Source organism: Brachyhypopomus gauderio, chromosome 15 (genome assembly GCF_052324685.1).
Source record: "Brachyhypopomus gauderio isolate BG-103 chromosome 15, BGAUD_0.2, whole genome shotgun sequence".
NCBI classification, from domain to species: domain Eukaryota; kingdom Metazoa; phylum Chordata; class Actinopteri; order Gymnotiformes; family Hypopomidae; genus Brachyhypopomus; species Brachyhypopomus gauderio.
In genome coordinates, this window is record NC_135225.1 from 1,594,720 (window position 1) to 1,617,263 (window position 22,544).

Genomic DNA, 22,544 nt, shown 5'->3' on the forward strand with positions numbered 1-22,544 from the left:
GAACATTACTAGGGGGGTCAGCGTTAGTGCGCGCGCTGCAGCTCGTGCTACACGGGGATCTCACGTGCAAGAGAGTTGCGCGTTTGGAGGGCGGTTTAAGTGAGGAATAAACCGCTGAAGGAGCGAGTTTTAGAGAGAACAGCGGTCCTATTACCCAGTGCCCGCAGAAAAGTGGACAGGAAACTACGAGGGACCCCCGGTGCCGGTAAGACACGTGAATACCTGTTAAACGTTTTTGCACTCCGCGCTATTTTACACCCACGTTCTTTGATACGTGATGACACAGCGATGCATTTGTGGTGTTCTTCATCGGAACTAAAGTGTAGAAATTGACCGCATGACGCAAAACGCAGCAGTTGCGTAACGTATTCGCGTATCGTGGCCGTTGTGAATACCGCGAGCGTCGTAGCGCAGAGCGCGAGCTGTCCGGTGGCGCGGATCTCAACAGCCCGCGCGCACAACGGCAGAGGAACTGACGTGCGTCTCATCACGGTCTCTGACCTAAAACATTACAGACCTAAAGACCTCAGAACAATTAGGCACAGACACGTTTCGTGTGAAAATATAAAATTGCTGACGTTTATTAGAAAAGTGAAAGGTTTGTAAGTGAGAGTTAAAATGAGATTGAACTCTTCACTTTATGCTGTGTTCCGCACGTGCAGGCCCATGACGTAGAGATGATTAGACGCGTGCTGCCTAAGACCTCAAACCATGTACAGACTATAACTTAATTGACAAAAGGCATGCCCTTGGGAATATTAGCCTTTACAAACCTACAGGGATAAAAACCTGAGCACTGTGGTTATTAAATAAGTGTAAATATATAAATGCAATAACAATATGATACATGAACATATATATACACATATATATGAGGAAAGTGAATCATTGGTTGTTTATCCAGTTTATAAAAATTAAAACTATGTGGATCTCACTGACATATCACACCTCGTATTACAGGAAAGTTACATAAACAAATCGTTTTATTTTTTGTTGCTCTCTTTATTTGAATGTCAGATTATATATATATATATATATATATATATATATATATATATATATATATATATATATATATATATATATACACACACACACACACACACACACACACATACGCACTGAAATTCTAAATTAGGTAGACAAATTATTTCTGATACATACATACACACACACACAATATATATATATATATAGTACATATATAGTATATACATACTCACATACATATGTATATACACATACACACACGATCCGTCATAGATTCACATATCTAGCATGTTCTTTTTATTAGAATTATGTTTTCTTTAGTTATGGATTTTAACGTTCGTCTGAGGGAATGTTCGCCGTTATCAGTAATTATAAAAATGAAAAATAAATAGTGATGTGATGACATTTATCCCCGACTGCCTTTAATAAATAGGAGACAATATAACAGCAACAGCAGTAATTATATTAACGGAAATAACACCAACAACTATAAGAAGAACAGAAAACTAACAATAATAACGTTTTTTTGGCGTTCTTGTTGTTTATTGTCGTGTTATTACTCAAATGCGATGTCCGGGTTTTCCTACTATTAAACGGTTTTAAAGTAATAATTTTGTTAGTAGTTTTAACTTAAAACTTTTATTATTAATTATTTTATTAATTACTACCAAATCGTACAACGGTGCTAATAGAAACGGATTAAAATATAACGGATTTATTTTATTATAAATATAACATTTGATTGACCTTACTCTAAATTGATAATATCTGAACAGTCGAGGCACGGTACGCGTCCTGGTCCGAGAAGTAATTATCCAACATGCAACAAAACCAACGAACACGTGTTGATGAACGAACTTCCCCGGTGAAGTGAATTTATCTCATCTATACACAAAAGTTCAGAGTATTTTATTTAGCGTTGCACAACGTGGACGACGGCCCGCAGGTTTACTGCTCTTCAGACAGAGAGAGTTGCTTCCTTCACTTCACGGCAGTGACAGGTCAAATCAAGGCGCACGTCTCGTCTTGACAATGTTTGTAAAGGGCTTGTTTCCACGGATCATTCTGATCAGAGCCTCGCTGGACCTGCGCGGTGATTATTACAGCACTGATGAATGGGGATCGCCTTTCGTCTAATAGTGGCCCCTGTTTTCACAACCTCCCACCACCAGCCTCCACTCATTGGCCTGATTATTGCAAGATGTTTTGTAATCTTGGTGGAAGAGCGCTGGGTGGCAGGAGCGCCGGGCTGATCCCAGGCCTGTTCTATAAGACAACCGCCTTGATGACTTACATTCCTCCACACATGTCATGTTCAGCGTGGAGAGGACATATTCAACCCAGACGTTTGTTGTAATTGTGTATTTCACTGGAAAACGAATGCACGACACCTCTATGGTGAGGAATATTGATATGACATTGTATAGGGCCAATGTATTAGAGCTAACAGAATACCTAGTGTCAAATAACTATTATCCAGACATGCGATCTTAATACGTTAACGTTTGATTGAGCTAAGGTTTTCAACAAAATATAACCCAGTATCAAATACAGCAATAACATGCATACGCGACATGCCTTACGTTGATGGCATTTTTCAAATACAATTGCATTTCACACAGAAATTTAACAGTTTTGTACTAATTTCAAGTTAAAACACGTTGACAGTGTTGTATTTTATTTTTTTTGTTGCCCAGAGCAATGAGGGATAAAGACATTTTTACAAGAGCGAACTATTTTAGCAGAAGAGCGGACCACTGGGACTTCAGAGCCTACAGAAACTCGAGTGCTTCACAAAACTTAAGTACAATCGATGCATCGACTGTTTTAACACGGTTTTAATTAAACATGGTTCAAAGGGTGAGCTAAGATCCAATTTATATATCATAATGGAGGCGGTAAGAGGGGTTTTGAAGCTCAGCCCATGTTTAGGGTGTGGTGTGCACCCCCCACCGTTTCCTCCACATGTGCACCCTTAACAATGAACAAGTGTGGTTTGTTTTTGCACCTTAAATAGTGTCTATTATGCTCTCAAAGTATTGGATACATTGAGTAAAACACTTGATACTATATGCTGGGCTTTACTGTCCCAAGAGGCCCAGATTGCACGTGACATCCACAGGATCTGTTCTGTGTCTGTAGGACGTAGACGTATCCTAGCACCTTGGTCATACACTCTCAAAGCTCAATTTGTTAGATCTACCAAATATATCCTCCAAATCACCACGCACACTCGTGCCTGACTTCACTCCGCAGAGACATGGCTATTTAGCAAAATAAGTACTTTTATATGACTTTTAAATAAGCCTGAATGATAGGCTATTAATTATGATGATTGATTAACAAATGTGCAGCTTGCAGTCAAAATGCAGACGTCAATTTCTGAAACTTCAAGTTTATTATTTAGTTATTAATCTTAATATTACAGTAATGAGTAATGTGGTTTCTTAAGTAAATATCTCAAATGAAAGTGATAAATGAGATTAAGGACCAACATGAACAGAGTTCAGTTTTCAGAGCTGAGTGTTATCAAACATACTAGCAGTTACACACGCACGCACGCACGCACACGCACGCACGCACACCCACGTATTTTATATAACACAGGACATGCAAATAATGTTTTATCAAGACAGAACAAACTACAATGAATGAATACCAATCCAGTCTAATTGGTAATTGGTGATTTCATTACTGCATAATAACGAGTTATTTGTCAACCAAAAACAACCCGTCATCAGACGGTGTACCATTGTCCACTGCTGGGAATATATTGTTAGAATATATTGGCAATACAACCGTTGTGGTCATTCTGGCCTAGAACAGCAGTCTGTAGGTTATTAACACAGTAGTGTTCGCAGTATTAGCAGGTAACACACGATGCTGATTGACAAGCTCCATGCTGGCAGTCTTTCCTAATCAGGTTAACCTGACCATCATGTTCTTATAATCTTGGAGTTCTTCATTCTGAGAGGCGTAATCGCATTATTTACAGACAGCCTCCAGATGTTACGAAGCCTCCAGATGTTACGCTGCATAACCTAATAAATTGGCAAAATACATGATCATGTAAAGCAAACATCATGCATAGCTCTGTAATTTAAGACAGAGCAAATGCAATATTTTACACATGTTTGATTGCACAAAGATGACTGAGGAGTGCAGGTTCTGAATGGGGTCCAGTTTGGCTCTGTGTGCTCCTCTCCTTCTGAGATGATCTACTATACAGCTACACAGGATCTTTAACCACCGCCGTACCCATTTACAATCAGAGACGCACTTAGTCAGTTTTGCTTACATTTGTTTCTTGCTGAAAGCGTTTTTTTTGGTCAAGCTTTTATGCTATCGTGTAATTAGCATACAGCCCTTGTCACGTGACCTGTTACTGCAGTTTGTGGCTTCACTTGAAACAGGACGTTCATGTGGCGTCAGGAGCCATGAGTCCAGTAAACGTTCTGACCGCCAGCCCCTCCGATACAAACAGCGTCACACAGGGGACACCGCAGCTCACCATGGCCTGCGGATTAATTAGGATGCTTGATAATACCCAGCTAAGTGGGCTCAGAGGAAATTCTGGCCTTTTCATTCCAGAAATAGTTTGTGATAGGTAATAACAGTAATGTGTCTGACATCCCATATGCAATCCGTGTGCGCACACACACTTAAAACAAACAAGCCTTCAAATTATTGTTCCACTAACGACTTAAAATATACTTCTTATGATTTACTTGTTTATTATTTCAAGGTCATTAGGACATATTAGACATATTGTAAAATGAAGAATATTGTAAAGATTAAATGAAATCTATTGGCATTTTAAGTAGTCACAGACATAGTATTTGCAAATTTTGAGATCTCATTACAAGATTGTGTTTAAATTCAGAGTTAGATAAGTTTTGCTTATGAAATACAAATGTTTATTCGGGAACAGTTATTTAGCAGTTATTTATTTGTGTGTGTGTGTGTGTGTGTGTGCGTGCGTGTGTGTGTTCACTACTTGTGCAGAGTGCAGTAAATCACCATGTTCTAGACCTTGCATCTGTGCTACAGTAACTAGCAACTATGTCTGTGCATAATATTTGATCGAATTTATGTAAATATGGAATTCTGATTTTAATTATTTCGAAATGAATAGAGAATGATTGAAGCATTATGGTATCAGATGTGCAAAAGCAAGTGTATAATATTAGTCTCTGCAAAAGCTGTAAAAATACAGAATAACAGGACCATGTCTCATTTATCGTAGAAGTGTGTGTCTTCGTCTGGTTATTGGGAACTGAATGGACATTTGGAAAGTGGCTGTTGACACTCAGAAGGGGAGAGACTACAGGTCTTATTCCTGTTTGAACATAACTAGTTTGGAAGAGTAGAAACACATGTTCACATGACTTACCTCTGGAGTTTGTTCTTGTTCCACACTTCTCGTGGTCAGCGTTCGTTTCCATCAACACCGCAGGCCAGCAGAACGGGACAGGTTTGATGGTTGGTCTGCCATCGCACTGTAGACAAAACAGAATGGTGAGGCAGTCAGTGAGAATATTGCAGACAGGCCGGCTTTGCGGTGAACATTATTGCATTGCTGTTTTGTGCACATTTATATTTAGATGTTATCTTGCACTTGACCATATCCGCCATATCTGTGGCCGATAGTCTTGTGTTGCTGATTGAAAGATTCTTTGGTCTGAATAGACAGTCTGTTTAATTTGTTTGTGCATCACAATTTTGTCTTGTTTTAATCAGACAAAAATCTATAAATTGCTTCTGAATTTCTTTGGGGTGAGACTGGGGGCGGGTAGGAGAAATGTAAGAACACGTTACAGTTGAACGTTACAGTTGAATATTCTGTTTTTGTTGAAGTTGAACACTGTTGCTATATACTGTGTTTCAACTCCAAAGTATTTCAACACCAAGGAATGAACTACGATTTGCTCATTTTCTGCTTCCATAGTCCATGTTTATAATTAAAATATTACTTTTATAAATTACAATTATGATTACTACACCCCAAATCCACCAAATTAACTGGCCACCTTTATGAGTTTAAGGTCAAAAGTTGACAAACCTTTCTTACTTCACTTAAAATCTCACTCAATTTGCAAATATTTAAATATTGAGTGCACCAGACTACAAGATTTGCTTATAAACCTGAAGTAATCTTGGCTAAAGAGCAGATGTGTGTGTGTGTGTGTGTGTGTGTGTGTGTTTGTGTGTGTGGCTGTAGGTACACATGATTGTGGAGATGAGGTCAGTAAGCTGAGATGAGCAGTAAAAGAGGAGGAAGAATGTGCATGGTGTTGAAAGAGAGAGAGAGAAAAAGAGAGAGAGAGAGAGAGAGAGAGAGAGGCAGACAGAGAGAGAGGCAGACAGACAGAGATAGGGAGAGAGAGACAGGGAGAGAGAGAGACACAGAGAGAGATAGACAGACACAGAGAGAGATAGGGAGAGAGAGAGAGAGACAGGGTGAGAGACACAGACAGATACAGAGAGAGAGAGAGAGAGAGAGAGAGAGAGAGAGAGAGAGAGAGACAGACAGAGAGAGTACAGGGAGAGAGACAGAGAGAGACAGACAGACACACAGAGAAACACAGAGAGAAAGAGACAGACACACAGACAGAGAGACACACAGAGAGAACAGGAACATGGACAGGACAGGATTAATGTCAATTGCTTACAAATTGCAATAAAAGTCCAGACCACCCACAGTCATGTTTGTGCACATATATGCATATAAATGCACACACACACACACACACACACACACACACACACACACACACACACACACACACACACACACACACACACACACACACACACAGCTGATGGATAGCTACATGTGTCCATTCCAGAAAGTTAGCTTGTAATCTTTGTTTCACTTAGGGTTATTAGTTTGACCCTAAGTGTTATCTGGTACCAGTTGTAACCTGATGACATTAATTCCTTTCAGGTTTATTTCATTGACAGAAGTTGACAAACGTCGTCCTGTTGAAAAACATTAATGTTTAACTTAGGGGTGCACGATATGGACTAGAATTGCGATGTGCGATAACATTGTTGGATATCCCGATATCGATGTGAACCACGATAAATTAAGATTAAAATACAGAAATGTAGTGTCTCTCTGAACAGCAGCACGTTAATTTGTTTTGTTTTTTACTGTGTAATGAATCCAGAATAATTCCAAATATTTTGCAGGTTTATTCAACAATAGATTCAATCTAGGTTTATACTTTCACGAGTGAGCGACTCCGCACACCTCGTTAACCTCCGCGAACGGCGGAAGCGTTTAATCTTGCCGTGTCACATTCTTTGCAGTGTTGTCCGAAACGATATGTAGGCCTAGTAGTATAAAAAACACCCCTCAAATACAGGGGAATGAACTTTTACCTGACCAATTTTAATGTTGCTTTGTGTTTCAGGTTTGAAAAGTGCTGGAATTTAGGCTAAAGTATTTGAAAAGGCTTGAAATTGTAACTACTTCGTTTCACAACAAATATCTGTCTGACTGAACAGTTCTCTTGTATTACGTTAACAAATACGAGCCTCTTGTAATTCCAGGACGAAACATGAGAGAACGTGAAGACGTTAAGATTGGGCGTTTTGAAAATAAATATCCATTAAATAATGTGATAAAAAAGCGAATTATTTCGAATCATTTAGAGTATATGTATACATATTTAATTCAATAACGTGCTGGGAATTATTGAAATGGACCTTGAAAGTGACGTACAAGTGCTTGAATTCCACCTTGTATAGGTGTATGAACCCTGCAAACATGACTGTTCTCATTGCGCCGAGACGCGGCGCGCGCGAACTTTAAATAAATAATAACATTAAATAATGTTATAAAAAAGCGAATTATTTCGAATCATTTAGAGTATATGTATAAATATTTAATTCAATAACGTGCTGGGAATTATTGAAATGGACCTTGAAAGTGACGTACAAGTGCTTGAATTCCACCTTGTATAGGTGTATGAACCCTGCAAACATGACTGTTCTCATTGCGCCGAGACGCAGCGCGCGCGAACTTACAAAATTCGAGAGGTGCACGACCTCGTGAATCGACAGCGCGCGAGGCAATTGCACACGGGCGAAGCCACCGCGATTACGTTATTTTCGTCTCCCGGACCCTCGCGCCGCATCAAGTGTAAACCTGGCTTAAACCAAATCGCATGTCTGATGAGCGTGTTCACCCCACTCCAGGGTTGCCAGGTCCTACAAAAGTTTTCCGCACAAAATCTGCGAGTGTAAGTTGTCGGCGGGGTGGGGGTTGCGAGTGTGAAATGGAGACAAATTAAGTATTATATCGCGATCGATTCTTAGTGTTGACTTGTAACTTCCGCAGTAGCCCAACTCAAAAGTAGCCCAAAAAACCGCACCCTGCGGCCCCAGAATTTTTACCCACGGCTGGATTTTCAAACAAGCCCAATTTGGCGAAAACCGCGAACCTGGCAACTCTGCCTCACTCTGCCTCTTGCCTACTTACGTCACGTGATCATAGTCTGCAGCGCGAATAGCTCCCTCTATTGCTGGACGAGGATAACGCAATTTGAGTTTGCTGTTATTCAAGGAGTTATCGTGGCTCTTTCGATGTGTTTATCGTGAAACTTCACATCGCGATAACGATAAAAATACGATTAATCGTGCAGCCCTAGTTTAACTTTTGGGTCAAAAAAGACACACATGAATATCTTCACACATGAATTATTGACAGTGCTCAACCAGTTTTGTCTGCACCAAACTCTCGCTGTAGGGTAGTGTGGATGAATGCTCCTTAATAATGACAATACCATCATTTATCATACCATGGTTCAAAGAGAGCTATATTATTATTGGGCAGCTGAAGTAAACTTATGTTTGATTCCTTAAACAAAAACAAACAATAAAATTGTTAAGTTTTTTATATTATGTAGTAATAGTGAATAAAAAAGTAATTACAGTGAGATTCGATTAGCGACAAACAGATGGATGGTTCTGTTTTAGCATGTAAACTGACCATCGAACACCCACATGTTCTCATGAAAATACTGCATTTCATATGCTGCTAGCATACTGGATTTGCAATGGGATGGCCTGGTGTTTTAGGGACATCCGTGTCACACCACTGAATGGTGTTTTGATCACTTCCCATCTGTGCAGGAGCTGGGTCAAGGCGTCCCGTGGGTGGACAGTACACCCTGCATGTCCCGACTGTAGCAAGAGGATCATGTCCTGAAGTATAACTGATGTGTAATATGTGATCAGTGTAACTGACGTGTAATTTAGTAAAAGTGGTTATGTGGGCCGAGTTATAAAGCCTGTCTGTTTTAGCACTGTGTTAGTGTGAACACCAAGAGTCAGTAAGACACACGTATATGAATGCACGGACAAACCCCAGTACGAACACAACCATGTTTTCTGTGTACATCAAAACATCCCAGCCAAAATAAACTCCAGTTGCGACCTATGACAGACTGTTTACATTTTCAACAACTTTTATAAAGATGCATTAAAATGTAGTTAAACAGTCTAAAACATTTTAGTGCAATGTTTAGTATCTTTTAGTATTTTTAGCTAGTATGTTAATAATTTGTAGTGTATTAGTTACAGTTCTTTATGGGGTGTTTGCCATTTGTAATAAGACACTGTGTGGTTTGATTTGTCCATCTCTATTTATAAATTCATCTAACAACAAATAAAAGATGCGTGAGCTGCTGGTGAAGACACAGGCCAAGCAGCTAGGACACACATGACCAGGCAGTCAGTCATGTTAAAGACCAGCCGTCCGCTGAGGGGGAGACTGAGGTGAAACACAGACCTGTCCCGGCTCTAGTTTCTCTTCTTCCACTCAGCCCAGCAGGCTAAGAGCTGTCAGCCAGTACAAAAGATGTCAGTTGTCATACTGCACTGTCTGCCATCAGATTAGTCTTGATTTGTAGATTGAACAGATGGCCAATTGAGTCCCTGTCACATGGAAAACTGACACAATCACTTTATTATATGTAGCCCTGAGCTCAGAGCAGTAGATACACAGCCAGTCTGATCTGTGTGTGTGTGTGTGTGTGTGTGTGTGTGTGTGTGTGTGTGTGTGTGTAGGGGGGGGACAGTAGTGAGGACCATGGCACTCTCCCCGTAGTTCTCAGGCATTAAAGAGGACTTTACACCCGCAGGTCAGAGTGGATAAAAGCCCATGCAGACCCTCACTCGACGTGTGTGTGTGTGTGTCTACACACACTCCAGCTGGCCAGTGGGACCCAGTGGAGCAGGGTGGTGTTGAACAGGGTGGTGTTGAACAGGGTGGTGTTGAACATCATCTGAAGCACTGAGCGCTGAGCCCCACATTACCAAAGCACGCACCCTGACATCTGAATGTACATGAATTAAAAAACGCTCTACACACCTGCGTAATGCACGGGACAAATGCCTGCAAAAAAAAAAAAAAGAGACAAGAAACAAGTCTCTTTTTTTCTGTGCGTTCCACATCTGTTCGTCTGAAGTGCTGCTTACAGCCTGTCAAGGTGCAGCAGACATGTTTGATGGAGGAGATTGTGTTTCTAGCAGTAAAAGCACAATAAATAGCGTATAACCTCTTAACTCCCAAACGAAAGGCAGAACCGTCCTTCCCAGAGAGGCAGAGAGAAGTCTGAGCGTTATTTATGGCTCCGTACAAAGCTACAACCCGATATCAACTGGAAGCATCCATCGGAACGGAGAGTGTGCGGGGGGATATTTATTGTTGCGTGGCCGGCTCACGGCTCCCCGCTGCGTGCTGTGCGAGGTTCACGTGAGGGAGCGCGGCGTGAGGGTCAGACCCAGGGCTGGCGGCCAGTCTCTGCTCACGCTGAGTGGGGACGCGGCGGACACGGCCGTATTTACATCAGCTACACTAACGTTATCTATAAAAGATGTGGGCCAGGCGGCCTGGAGCGACCTGAAGGCCAGACGTGCAGACAAACAGCTGCACCAGGTCTGCCGGCAACCCGGGGGCAGCGGAACTCTGACTCTCAGAGCAAGTAGAGGACACCGGTGTATTCTGAGCTCTCTAACCGAACCGGTGTGACTGTTACGGCTCCAGAGTCGATACTGAACGTTCCCAGAGTTACAAGTGCTACGGTAATCGAAAGCGTACCACAGAAGTAAACACGTCAGGTGATCAAACGGGTTTAACGTCTTCAGTTTAGGGAGTAGGTGCATGCCTGCCGTTTCGTGAGGGGAAGACACACAAAATAGAGTTAAAGAGCAAGGATAGAAAATCATCAAACAGGCAAGCTGGTTGTCCTAACTGCCACTGAACTCAGGATCCTCTCCAGACGTGTCTGCTGCCAAACACAAGGGCGAACATCCGTGAGGACATCTGCATGAGGCAGAAGGTCACCAGCATCCCAGATCAGCTGGGACGTGCGGGCCTTAATGTAGGCCCTAACATGGCCGTTTATTAACCAGCCTTTTTTCACAAACTAAAAGCATGCGGCCAGATTGCAGGTGAACTCATAAAAACACAGGCCCTGTGAGCAGCGCTTTGATGTTTGGTGGGTGACCTCTCTGTCACTGCCCACACTGCATACTACTGTTCAGGGTCAAAGGTTGACTCAAAGTCACACTCGACCTTCACATCTTGCTCCATCTTTTCACAATATAGTCCCGTGGTAAAACAACACGTTAGCGAGAGCACTGCGGCTCAGGCCCAGCTGTGATTATATTACCGTAGAAGAAACTGGGAGGCAGAGGGAGTTTGTGAGAGTCTGGAAGTCAGTGCTAACGGTTTCTTCCCGGAGTGTCCTTCATGTCAGCTGAAATCCTACAGTTACAGTGAGGGCTGGTGTGGAAGACAGACGGGCTGGTGTGGAAGACAGACGGGCTGGTGTGGAAGACAGACGGGCTGGTGTGGAAGACAGACGGGCTGGTGTGGAAGACAGACGGGCTACAGAACAGAAGGCGCGAGGCTCTTGGAGCACATCTCACCGCATTGCATTTCTGTCAATACACAGAGCCCCTGCAATAGTGCTGACGTACATTAGGGGCCCTGTCTCCCTCTGTTACCTTCTCTAAAGGTCTCACTGTGCGGAGGTGCACCTCCCAGCTCCTTCCCCGGCAGTTCCACAATCACACGGCCACGCCGGAAAACGCCGGCTCACCTCGGGCTGCTGAGAGCTAACGGCTCTTGAACTTCACATCCCCCCACAGAACGGGAGAGCGAGTCTAACACGGGCTGTGATGTTTTGGCAAGTTCATTAAAGCTCTGGACACTAAGCAGACTCAGGAGGACGTTTTATTGTACTTGACGGCAGTCGTACCATCCAGTATCATTTCTTCACCTGTTATGTTGCAAGTCCATAACCACATGCAGATAACAGTCAGCCTGGATTTGGAGATGTAATTGATTTATGGGGATTCTTATTGTTTCTCTTTTTTGCTTGGTGAGGATTGTATCTTGGAGGTTTTTGAGAAGACCAGACTGTTCCTTGCATATTTCCTGACAGGAAAAACAAGCTTAATGCTTATCTGGTGCATCACAGCACATCTCAGCATATTTCAAGTCTATGAGCCCCATCTAATCTGATTAGTGTTTGGAGTAGGAAACGAAGACTTCTAGCAGAAAAGTGTAAATGGAGGGATATCTATCAGGCAAGATCAATGTTAATATGATGTGGTAAAGCCTTTACCCAATTTTCACCCTTTAGCTTTGCACCCACTTTCAATGGCGCATTTATTAAAGACAACATCCAGTTTGCTTTCATAATCAGCCCCTTTGAAAGAGCTCGGGTGCGTGTGCACAGAGGGCTCGCCTGTGTGTGCGTGTCCCCGGGACTCTGAGAAGTCTTGGTGTGAGCCAGACAGAGTGACTGCCCTTTGAACGAAGCCTCCAAGAGAAATAAAAAATCACAGCTCCTCATGCATCTCTGCTCAAACACAGGGGCCGAGGCTGGCCCCTCGCCCGGGGTCGGAGCCAACACCCAGCAGGGCCACGCTGGAGATGTGGGCATCGGGGCACACTGAGCCAGGGCAGGACATGCAAGTTTATAGCGAGAGGCATGAGGTGGATCACCGACAAGGTCAGGAAGACAGCAGAGGAACAGGAAATGACACAGGATCCTCTCTTCCAACACTGACGTCCCCCCCACCCCCCATCTCTTCCCAGTGGCTACAACTGAATCCGAGCAGCCGTCTTTCTGAGTGGCAGGCATGCAGGGGAAAGCTGACACTGGTGAATTTCACCGTTTGTGTTTTTTGCAAAACACCAAGTCAGATCGGGCCCTCTTGATTGGTGAGAGCGGTCTGACCTGGACTCCACTTCCTGGCAGATGAGGTTGGTTTTAATGCTGAGGTTCAATTTATAGTATCCACAGTGCTCACTTCGCAGCTTTTAATGTGGAAAGATATGGGTCATGATAAAGGCAGTTTGAAGACTTCAATCATGATAAAGGCAGTTTGAAGACTTCAATCAACTTCAATCTGAACATATTAAAAGAACAATAGAGTAGTGTAATACTGTTTTAATACACTGTAAATAGCTATTACTGTAAATAATAATAATAATAATAAGCCAAACTGGAAGCATCAGGACATACTCTTGTAGTTCACCTGGTAGAGCAGGTTGTGTAAGGTGTAAGTAACACCAAGGTCATAGGTTCAATTCCCAGGAAGCACACATACAGTCATACTGATAAATATGTAAGTTATTCTGGATAAGAGTGTCTGCCAAATGCTACGATGGAAATAGTTACAGATTACACTGCTCAGCTCTCAGTACCATGTTGAACAATGGGATGTTTTACACTAATGCACAAAACAATGTGCAAAGAAAAAGGGAGAGAGAGAGAACGGTGTGTCTGGTCTTGATCCTGGCCTGTAGCACTGATGGAAAGCTGAAGAGCTCAGAGCTGTTGTGACAACCTTGAGATTGATGGGTAAAATGAAACCACCCTGTAATAAAAGGAAACTTCGAGCAACAGAAGGCAGGATTTTCAAATCCCCTGTCAATGCATCGAACCCTCTGGACGCCAAACCAAGGTATGGGCAGAAAAAAAAGAAAGAAAAATGTCATGGAAGGATTAAGTAATGAAAGAAGAGTGAATGCCCACTTCATGGCAGCTGGCCGTCTGGAGGGACAGGACTCTGTAAGATCAGGACACAGGGCAGGTATTCTTTTCAGGATTGTAAAACGTGGATCTGGAATCAATCTGTGATGATACTCCATGAACCACCTCATGCTATTTTATGGCCTCCCTGTTTCTGTTGTTGTATCAGTGAAGGAATGATACTTTTTTGGGCTCAACCTGCGCACAAGCGCTTTAGCAGAATGCTGTAATATTATAGTGGTAATAAATAGTGCAGAGGGTGATGCATCCTCCGTCTCCTGCCCCGTCTCCTGCCCCGTCCGCTGGGCCCTTCATGGTCTTTTGGGACAAAAGTATCCAAGCCAAGACCAATATCATTATTAAAATTAAAACGGTGCTCCAGTCTTTGAGAAACACATACTGTTTACATATCAAACTGAATTGACTTATGTAGATATTGATATGAACCCACTTCTTATTCTCCTGAGTTCTCTCTGTCTCTCAGTTCTTGCGTCATAAATCATGTCTCAGTTCCACACTGAAACAAGTGTAAATGCACCTAGATGTGGATGAAATCTTAAGATCAGTAGAAGCCGATGGCTGAAGCAGTTCTCTTGACTGGAATTTACATATCTAGTTTAACTCTCACTCGAGTGCACACGCACGCACACACACACACTCGCGCACACAGATCTCATTGTTCCTACGAGGTTCAGTAGGTGTGCTTAATTAAAGTTAAACGGAGGGAACGTCCCCAAAGGAGGAATGTGTGTCTCATTGCTGTGTGGCTCAGCTCAGTGAGACGTTAGGAACTATTTCTCCTCTCTTCTCTCCAGCGTCTGGACTCTGTACTTTATCAACCTGTTCAGGAAATCTGAGACGCCCCCACAGGTCTTGGTCTCCCACTGAGCTCTACCCAGAGACAGAGGCAGTGTGGATATTCATGCAGGCACACACACACACACACACACACACACACACACACACACACACACACACACACACACACACACACACACACACACACACACACACACACACACACACACACATGCAGTGTGGATATTCCTGCAGGCACACGGCGACGCTGTAGCACTCTGTCACAGTCTCCACTCTTGGCAATTCAGAGTAAGAAAATATAATTAGACAAATATCATTTCTAATTTGTAAGACTTAATACCCACTCTAATCATTACATTTAAGTTAATAAAAACACTTCACAAAAGAGGTAATTGAGTTGAATTATATAGGAAGGAAGTGGGGAATAAATGAAAGCGTTGTGGCTACCCCCCACCCCCAACCCCGCTCACGCCCCCCACCCCCGTCTCTCTGCTACACCACTAACTTCGCATGGCCATTGTGACGGGCAGGGTGAGCGAAATAAAATGGAAGCGATCACGCCAAGTCTCAGGGAACAAGGAGAGTTTAATAGGAAAAGTGCGCAAACCAAAATCCGTGACATGATCCAAATGAAGGATATAATGACCAGCGGTTATCTGGTACAAAGACAAGACATATATAGAAGAACAAACGACCCTCAGGTGAGACAGATCGCGGGCTCCGCCCACCTGAGGGACGAACACAACACCACAACTGCTGCTGTAGACGGAGGCGACCAGTAGGGGCCCGCCGTACGGTGACAGCCACAGCTTGGCTGAGCCAAACCGTGTCTGATGCTAAAAGTTCTCTCATCAGGTCGTGAACAGCTTCAGCGACCAGCTGAGCAAGTGATCTCAGGCACTCGTAAAGTCATCAGGGCAGGAGAGTTCTAGTTCACAGAGGCAGAAGAGGCAGATAAGACAGGAGAGCCATGTGCAGCTTTGAGACAGGAGGTGTTAACATCACGGGATCACTACAACGCTCCGACACCGCTGCTGGTTTTTGTTGATGTTTTTATTACACTCGCAACCATCTCTAATTATAAAATAACACGTTTACATGCAAATCCACCCTTAATTAAAAACACGACTCACTTCTCACCAGCAATGTCTTGAAATAAATGACTTTATTACTAATTTACAAATATTTATACCCAGTTGACTTTTTTGTATATATTACAATAGGTATACTCGACACTAAAGTGAATGCAAAACTAATTGTTTTCAACCACAACTCGCACAGCCATCAGGTAAACCCATAGTCTCTTGGGAGAGAGTGTCAACCCAAGTCTTTCCTGGCATTTAGTATAAACTTACCACTGCACTTTGTCAGAAACACCTTACACCTACTCCACTGAAGCTGGATCTTAAGTTTTCAACAATGCCTAGAGGATTTTTTTCCCCACAACATTTTCATTCAGAAAAGGCCCTCATAAAAATCTTATACTTTGGCTACATGAAACACTCACCTGCAGTGATAGTTGTTCTGCTGAAGGCCTGACACCCTGCAGACGAGATAACCTGATAACCCATCTAACGCATGCAGAAGGGAAAACTCTGTCCACACAACGCAGTGTTGACTGATAGACTTTAGCCTATTTTAATAACGTTGGGTTGAGTTATGTCTACAAGCAACGGGCATCTGAAGTAGTCAGGAATGTTTAGCCATTAGCTATTAGCCATTAGCTATCTGTTCCTTCTTTTTCATAGTACTGGCTGCATTTGGTTTTAAAAAAACACAGGGTGAAGAGATCACTATGGTTGACTGTATGGCATAACTGCGGGATAATCTCAGGTGATCACTCGAGCCGAACCCCCGACTCCCTGCTACACCTCTCGTATAGGGACATTCTGCTAGTGTACTATTACAGGCTGTATCGCAACCTTGACAAACTGTATCCCGCCTTTCACCACTTGAAATTTGTCAGTTGACCTCTAAACCTTCCTGAGCACAGGACCAAGCAGAAATGATTCAGCTCACTTCAGGTTCCATTACTAAGTTTAAATGCACCATTGTGATCTCTGGGTGTCTTAGCTATTGTAAATAGAGACAGGACATTGCTAACACAAACTGCGAATGACCACAGATATGGTACAGTCTCTGTACATCTGTAAACCTAAAGAGAGTTCTGAATAAATAAATAAATTCATCTAATACAACGGGCTTCCCAGTGAGGCTGGGGTCTGTTTGGGGTCTGTGCTTATCAATCTATGCCATAACAACGTGGTCTATCCTTACTGATATGACCTGCGGGCCAGCATCTGGTTAGAGCGCCAGCTAGTGTCACACTTATTAGACTGGACATTAACAAGGCCATGTACCAGCAAATACCTTATGACATAGACAAGCAAGGTGTCAAAGTCATTAATTTTAACGAGGACAGCCAATAATAATCTCATTGGGCTTCTTTTGAGAGGCCCACTCTCCGCTCTTCACACAGGAGAAAGAGAAAGAGGAAAAAATAACCCCGAAATCTCCGAGACAACACAGCTTGGATTCATTACGTATCAGTATTAGTTTAAGCTCCATTACTGAGACCCGGTAGGCCCGGCGAGGAATCCCCGACTCCTCGATGTGGCAGCCAGCGGAATTTTAATTGTCTGAGACAAAGGAGGTTTTAATTTTTCCGCGGCCCATCTATCTTTCCTTCTCATCTCTCTCCTGCATCCCCCTCTCCGCCCCCACACCCCCTACTTCCACAGAACAGTAAAATCGTCTGGGTTTAAGTTATGGCAAGCGTTTGATGTGCTGGAGTCGCCCGTAAATTTGGTGGGCACCTTTGGGAGCCGCTCGCGGTGGAGACGGCCCGAGCCACTATTTCACAGCGGCTGTGATTTGTGGCGCCCTGCGTCTCCCTCGCCGCAGCCCCATAAATTGAAACTCGCGGGGCTGTCGTTTGGGGCCGAGGGGGCCCCGGCGACCGTGTTATCTAGATCCACTTCTCACGGGCTGACGCTTTCGGGCAGTTTCACCGCTCGTCACGTTTCACTGGCCTGAACCCGGACCCGAACAAACTGACCTCCGCTTTGAAACTCAGACTTAAACCCTCCACCCCCCCCATCCCAAAGGGCAGGACTTGTTTGTGTCCCTCCAACTGTACCCACGCTGTCATCCCAGCTCAGTTTCCCCCAGCGCCAGTCGTCCTACACGCTCGTAAAAAGTGTATTCCTATTAAGTTATAAAGCTTTTTTAAAAGTTATAAAGCTTTTGCAACCAATGCACCGTTTCATAGGCCTGAAAGAGAGAGGAAACACCAGCGCGCGAGTAAAACTGAGTTATCGCTTCCAGTTTGAAAAAAAGTGTAGCCACAAGTAAGCGATAAAGCGAAAGGACGAGGAAGGGCAGCGACGTGGCGAGGCGGAGGAGAGGAAGAGCGAGGGCTGGCGCTCGTTCTCCTCCTCTTCCTCGGCAGGCTTGGGCGCTTCGCGTCGCTGACACCTGCACACATCTTATGTTTCAGGGGCTCACTGAAAAACAAGCACTCGGCTCCAAGCTCTTAATCCGCATGGCTCCGACGAGCGAGGTCACATGATACCAGCAGCCCGGTGGTGATGTTGGGCCATGGGTGTGGGGGAGCGGTGTGGGGGCGGGTGGAGAGTTATGGAGGGTGAGGGGGTGCTAGCTTAATCTTTTCTAATTCAAATCAAGGAGGTCCCTGGGGGGGGAGGGGGGGGGGGGGGAGGGGATGATGATACCCTATCCGCTGCAATCAGGCCCACCTCCATTTGGGCCGCGCTCTAAATGATTAATGGAGCTGCCTTCCCACCTGTTACCATGGCGACGGGTAACCCGATAGCCCACAGGAATTTGTCCGCCCGCCCGACAGTGCGTCAAGGGAGGAGGCTCTGCAGAGAGATGGAGGGATAGAGAGAGAGAGAGATGGAGAGAGAGAAGCAGTAGGTCACAGTTTGAGAGAGAGAGAGAGAGAGAGAGAGAGAGAGAGCGCTCAGGGAAGAGAGGGGTTCCAGTAAGCAAGCCCATATTTCCCCCTGACGGACTGAGATTGCTTGTTGTGGCTAGCATCGCAGTGGGTATCACCTTAGCACCATGCTAAAAATAAGAGCCAACACTCTTTGTCTGGGTTTATTTGCTTGTCTAGCTGACAAAGTGGCACAGGAAGAACTTAGTGGGGTGATAGACAGGCCCTGATAGTGAAAGTTAGACAGGCCCTGATAGTGAAAGTTAGACAGGCCCTGATAGTGAAAGTTAGACAGGCCCTGATAGTGAAAGTTAGACAGGCCCTGATAGTGAAAGTTAGACAGGCCCTGATAGTGAAAGTTAGACAGGCCCTGATAGTAAAAGTTAGACAGGCCTTGATAGTAAAAGTTAGACAGGCCCTGATAGTAAAAGTTAGACAGGCCCTGATAGTGAAAGTTAGTCCTGAGAGCAGTTGGACAGTTAGTCCTGAGAGCAGTTGGACAGTTAGTCCTGAGAGCAGTTGGACAGTTAGTCCTGAGAGCAGTTGGACAGTTAGTCCTGAGAGCAGTTGGACAGTTAGTCCTGAGAGCAGTTGGACAGTTAGTCCTGAGAGCAGTTGGACAGTTAGTCCTGAGAGGAGTTGGACAGTTAGTCCTGACAGCAGCTGGACAGTTAGTCCTGAGAGCGATTGATGAGAGAATCCATGTAAATGAGGGGTGAGCACTTGGGCGTAAGTGACCAGGCTAGTTAAGAGGCTACTTGGGGACTGATATTGATATTTACTCAGGCCCTTCATCGATTTGCCTGTCACTTTGTAGCCTTGTAGTGTGTGTGTGTGTGTGTGTGTGTGTGTGTGTGTGTGTGTATTCCTAAGATGGCCAAGACAAAGGTGAGGTGCGTGTTTCATGAGGTACATGATGTATATGTTGTATTAACCTCCCAGTGGGTGTGTACTGGACCGCTTCTGTTTGATTTGTCGTCATGGTGAATCATCTGTTGTCGAGCTAGAGGTGTTAATGTAAAAATTAATTCTTAAATGAAAATGAGGTTGAGCTAATGTAGACAACGCAGCTTCCAAAAGACTGAACATGCTTGAACAATCACTGAACAAGACCACTGGTATAAGCTCACCCTTACAGCAGCTTTGTTAAAATGTCTTTTTAATTTAAAAAGGTAACATTTTAAATGCCACATTTAATCAAGGGCATAAGGGCATGAAGCTGTGTGTGCGTGTGTGTGTGTGTGTGTGTGTGTGTGTGTTTGTTGTGGAGTATCTGGTATCAGGGTCGCTTCGGTTCTGAAAGGTGGAATCAACTGCTCAGCTTTCACAGGAAACCACACAGACAGAAACTGCTGCATACTCCCCTAACTGTACTGAAACCCCATCCCTGCGTGTGTGTGAGTGTGTATTAGAATACCATGTGTCTCAGAGTTCACGCTATTACCTCAGGTAACTGTATACATGTAGTAGCTTCTCCCACAACATCTTGTCAGTCATTAGCAGAGCCACAGCTCTGGGTTTTTGTCCCAACACAGCTGCTGTAGAAAAAGGCAACCAGATTAAACAGCAGTCGTAACCGCATGAACCGTGTATGGACTGTGTGACCACCATATGAACATCTCAACATCTACGCACGCACAAATCCAGCACAGCGGCTGTGTTGCTCTGCCTAGCTAGCAGAAGAACGGCATGTTCAGGCTTTTAGGACTGAGACCGACACTGAAATGTTTATTGTTCAGTTCAATGGGAGCTGTTGCCATGGAGAAGGCAGGAATATGATTATGTGTTTTATACACATGTTTATCTATCACCTCTGCTACTCTGACCCTCAAATTCTGGTTTCCCTGTTTCCTGTGTGCTGCTATTGGTCCTCAAATGGGCCCTCACACACAGACCCTCTCATACTGACCCTCACACACTCACCCCCCCACACACTCACCCCCACACACGGGCCCTGTGCCACCGGGTCTCTCACACAGACCGTGCCAAGCCCACGAGACCCACACAGCTCCGTCTCCAGTTCGCCAGTGTGGAATGTACACGCCCACTGAGCCGATTCTGACCCGCCTTCCACGCAGGGCAGGAACAGCAGGACAGCAACAGACAGACACGCCTAATCCATTAACCAGCCCCTCCTAGCCGATAACCGGAAAACGTTAGGAAAACCATCATCCATCTATCTATCTATCTATCTATCTATCTATCTATCTATCTAACGCTGTTTTGACTCCTACTTTCATATCGGCTGCAGAAGCCATATTTACAAGGCACGAGAGCTATGACTCCACGACACACGTAATCTTTCTCAGGACCAGCTTCACACTCTTCAGTTCACATCAGGCATGATCACAACTTCCCCGGTGTGTCCTCAAGGCACACGGTTTACTTCCATAAACAAGCGTGTTTTTAAAACAGTTAGGAGTTCCAACTGTATAAGCCCTGGGAACAGAACAGGTTCGTCACAGTGGAACATCTGACACGGGCCCCCGCTGGGGCCGGTACGGCGCGTGCTAACGAAGCCAGTTAGAAGTAGACAAAGGGCAAGAAGCCCGTGAGTGTGGGGCTGTGTGTCGCTAGCGATCTGGGGACAGAGCTGGTATGCGTAGTGTAAATACAACATTGATTGTAGGAGGTGCTCCAGATCTTTAAGACAGCGAGGAGTAAACTGTTAGGCCTTCAGCGCTAGCACCCACAGCGCTAGCACCCAGCTCTAGATCAGCATGTCCTGTAGCGCTAGCACCCACAGCGCTAGCACCCACCGCGCTAGCACCCAGCTCTAGATCAGCATGCCCTCTCAGCCAACATCTGTGTGTTTTCCGGGCTGGATGTGGGCCGTGCATGAAGGGTGCAGAGGCAGCTGGACAGTCGGGCTAGAAGGGGCCGGTCTAATCAAGTTTCATGATTAATGAGTGGAGGAAATGGGGTCATGTTGTATTAAGAAAATGTGTGTTTAAACCCAAAACCCACGCAGAGCAGCAGACTAATGCATCTGTTATCGACTGGATACCTGAGAGTGAGAGGCTGAGAGAATGCTCCCGCTGTCCTGAGGGGCCATCTATCCTCACAGAGACCCCCCCCCCCCCAACACCACCCCCACCTCACAGAGACCCCCCCCAACACCACCCCCACCTCACTGAGACCCCCCCAACACCACCCCCACCTCACTGAGACCCCCCACACCCCCTCCACCTCACTGAGACCCCCCACACCCCCAACACCACCCCCACCACCATCTACTCCTCCTGTGACTTACTACGTTCCTTTATTCTTCTGTTTCAGTGTATTAAACACTCCTCCTACTCCTCTGTTGACATTTCTGACTGTCTGGCCTGCCGGACGTCGGGGCGAGCACGAAGAATGGAGTCTACTGACAGCTAAGCAAGACAAGGAAGCAGCTCCAGTCAGATTCATGGCATTACGTCAAAACATTACTAGGATAGGAGAAGAGGAGGGAGGAGAGGAGAGAAGGGTAGAGGAGAGGAGGGGAGAGGAGGAGAGGAGAATGAGAGGGAGAGGAGGGGAGAGGAAGGGAGAGGAGAACATACATATTTGCATGTAATATATTATGTAATTGTTATGTACGTGTTATATTCTGTATTTTGGAATCTGGCAGGACGTCATATATATTTCAACACTTGAAATATGGCTTTGGAGATATTAACTGTACTCTTATGTGCCCAAAACTCTTAGCAAATAAAACCTGTTTTGCAGATATT

General features: G+C 44.6%; 1 protein-coding gene and 1 long non-coding RNA gene across 6 annotated transcripts in view; one reads left to right on the forward strand and one right to left on the reverse strand.

Moving 5' to 3' along the window:
* The window catches only part of LOC143476717 (uncharacterized), a 62,759-nt gene that overhangs the window by 28,261 nt on the left and 11,954 nt on the right, over positions 1-22,544 (reverse strand). For all 5 annotated transcript variants that reach the window (XR_013121363.1, XM_076975042.1, XM_076975040.1 and 2 more), the window contains exon 3: positions 5,384-5,489. Coding sequence is in view for 4 of the 5 variants with exons in the window: in XM_076975042.1 (XP_076831157.1) it covers positions 5,384-5,489 (106 nt within the window). In the remaining variant the exon portion in view is untranslated. The remainder of the gene's footprint in view (positions 1-5,383; positions 5,490-22,544) is intronic.
* LOC143476719 (uncharacterized) lies at positions 25-22,540 on the forward strand. Its single transcript, XR_013121368.1, has 2 exons — positions 25-205; positions 22,108-22,540. It is a non-coding gene; the product is annotated as an uncharacterized LOC143476719 (long non-coding RNA).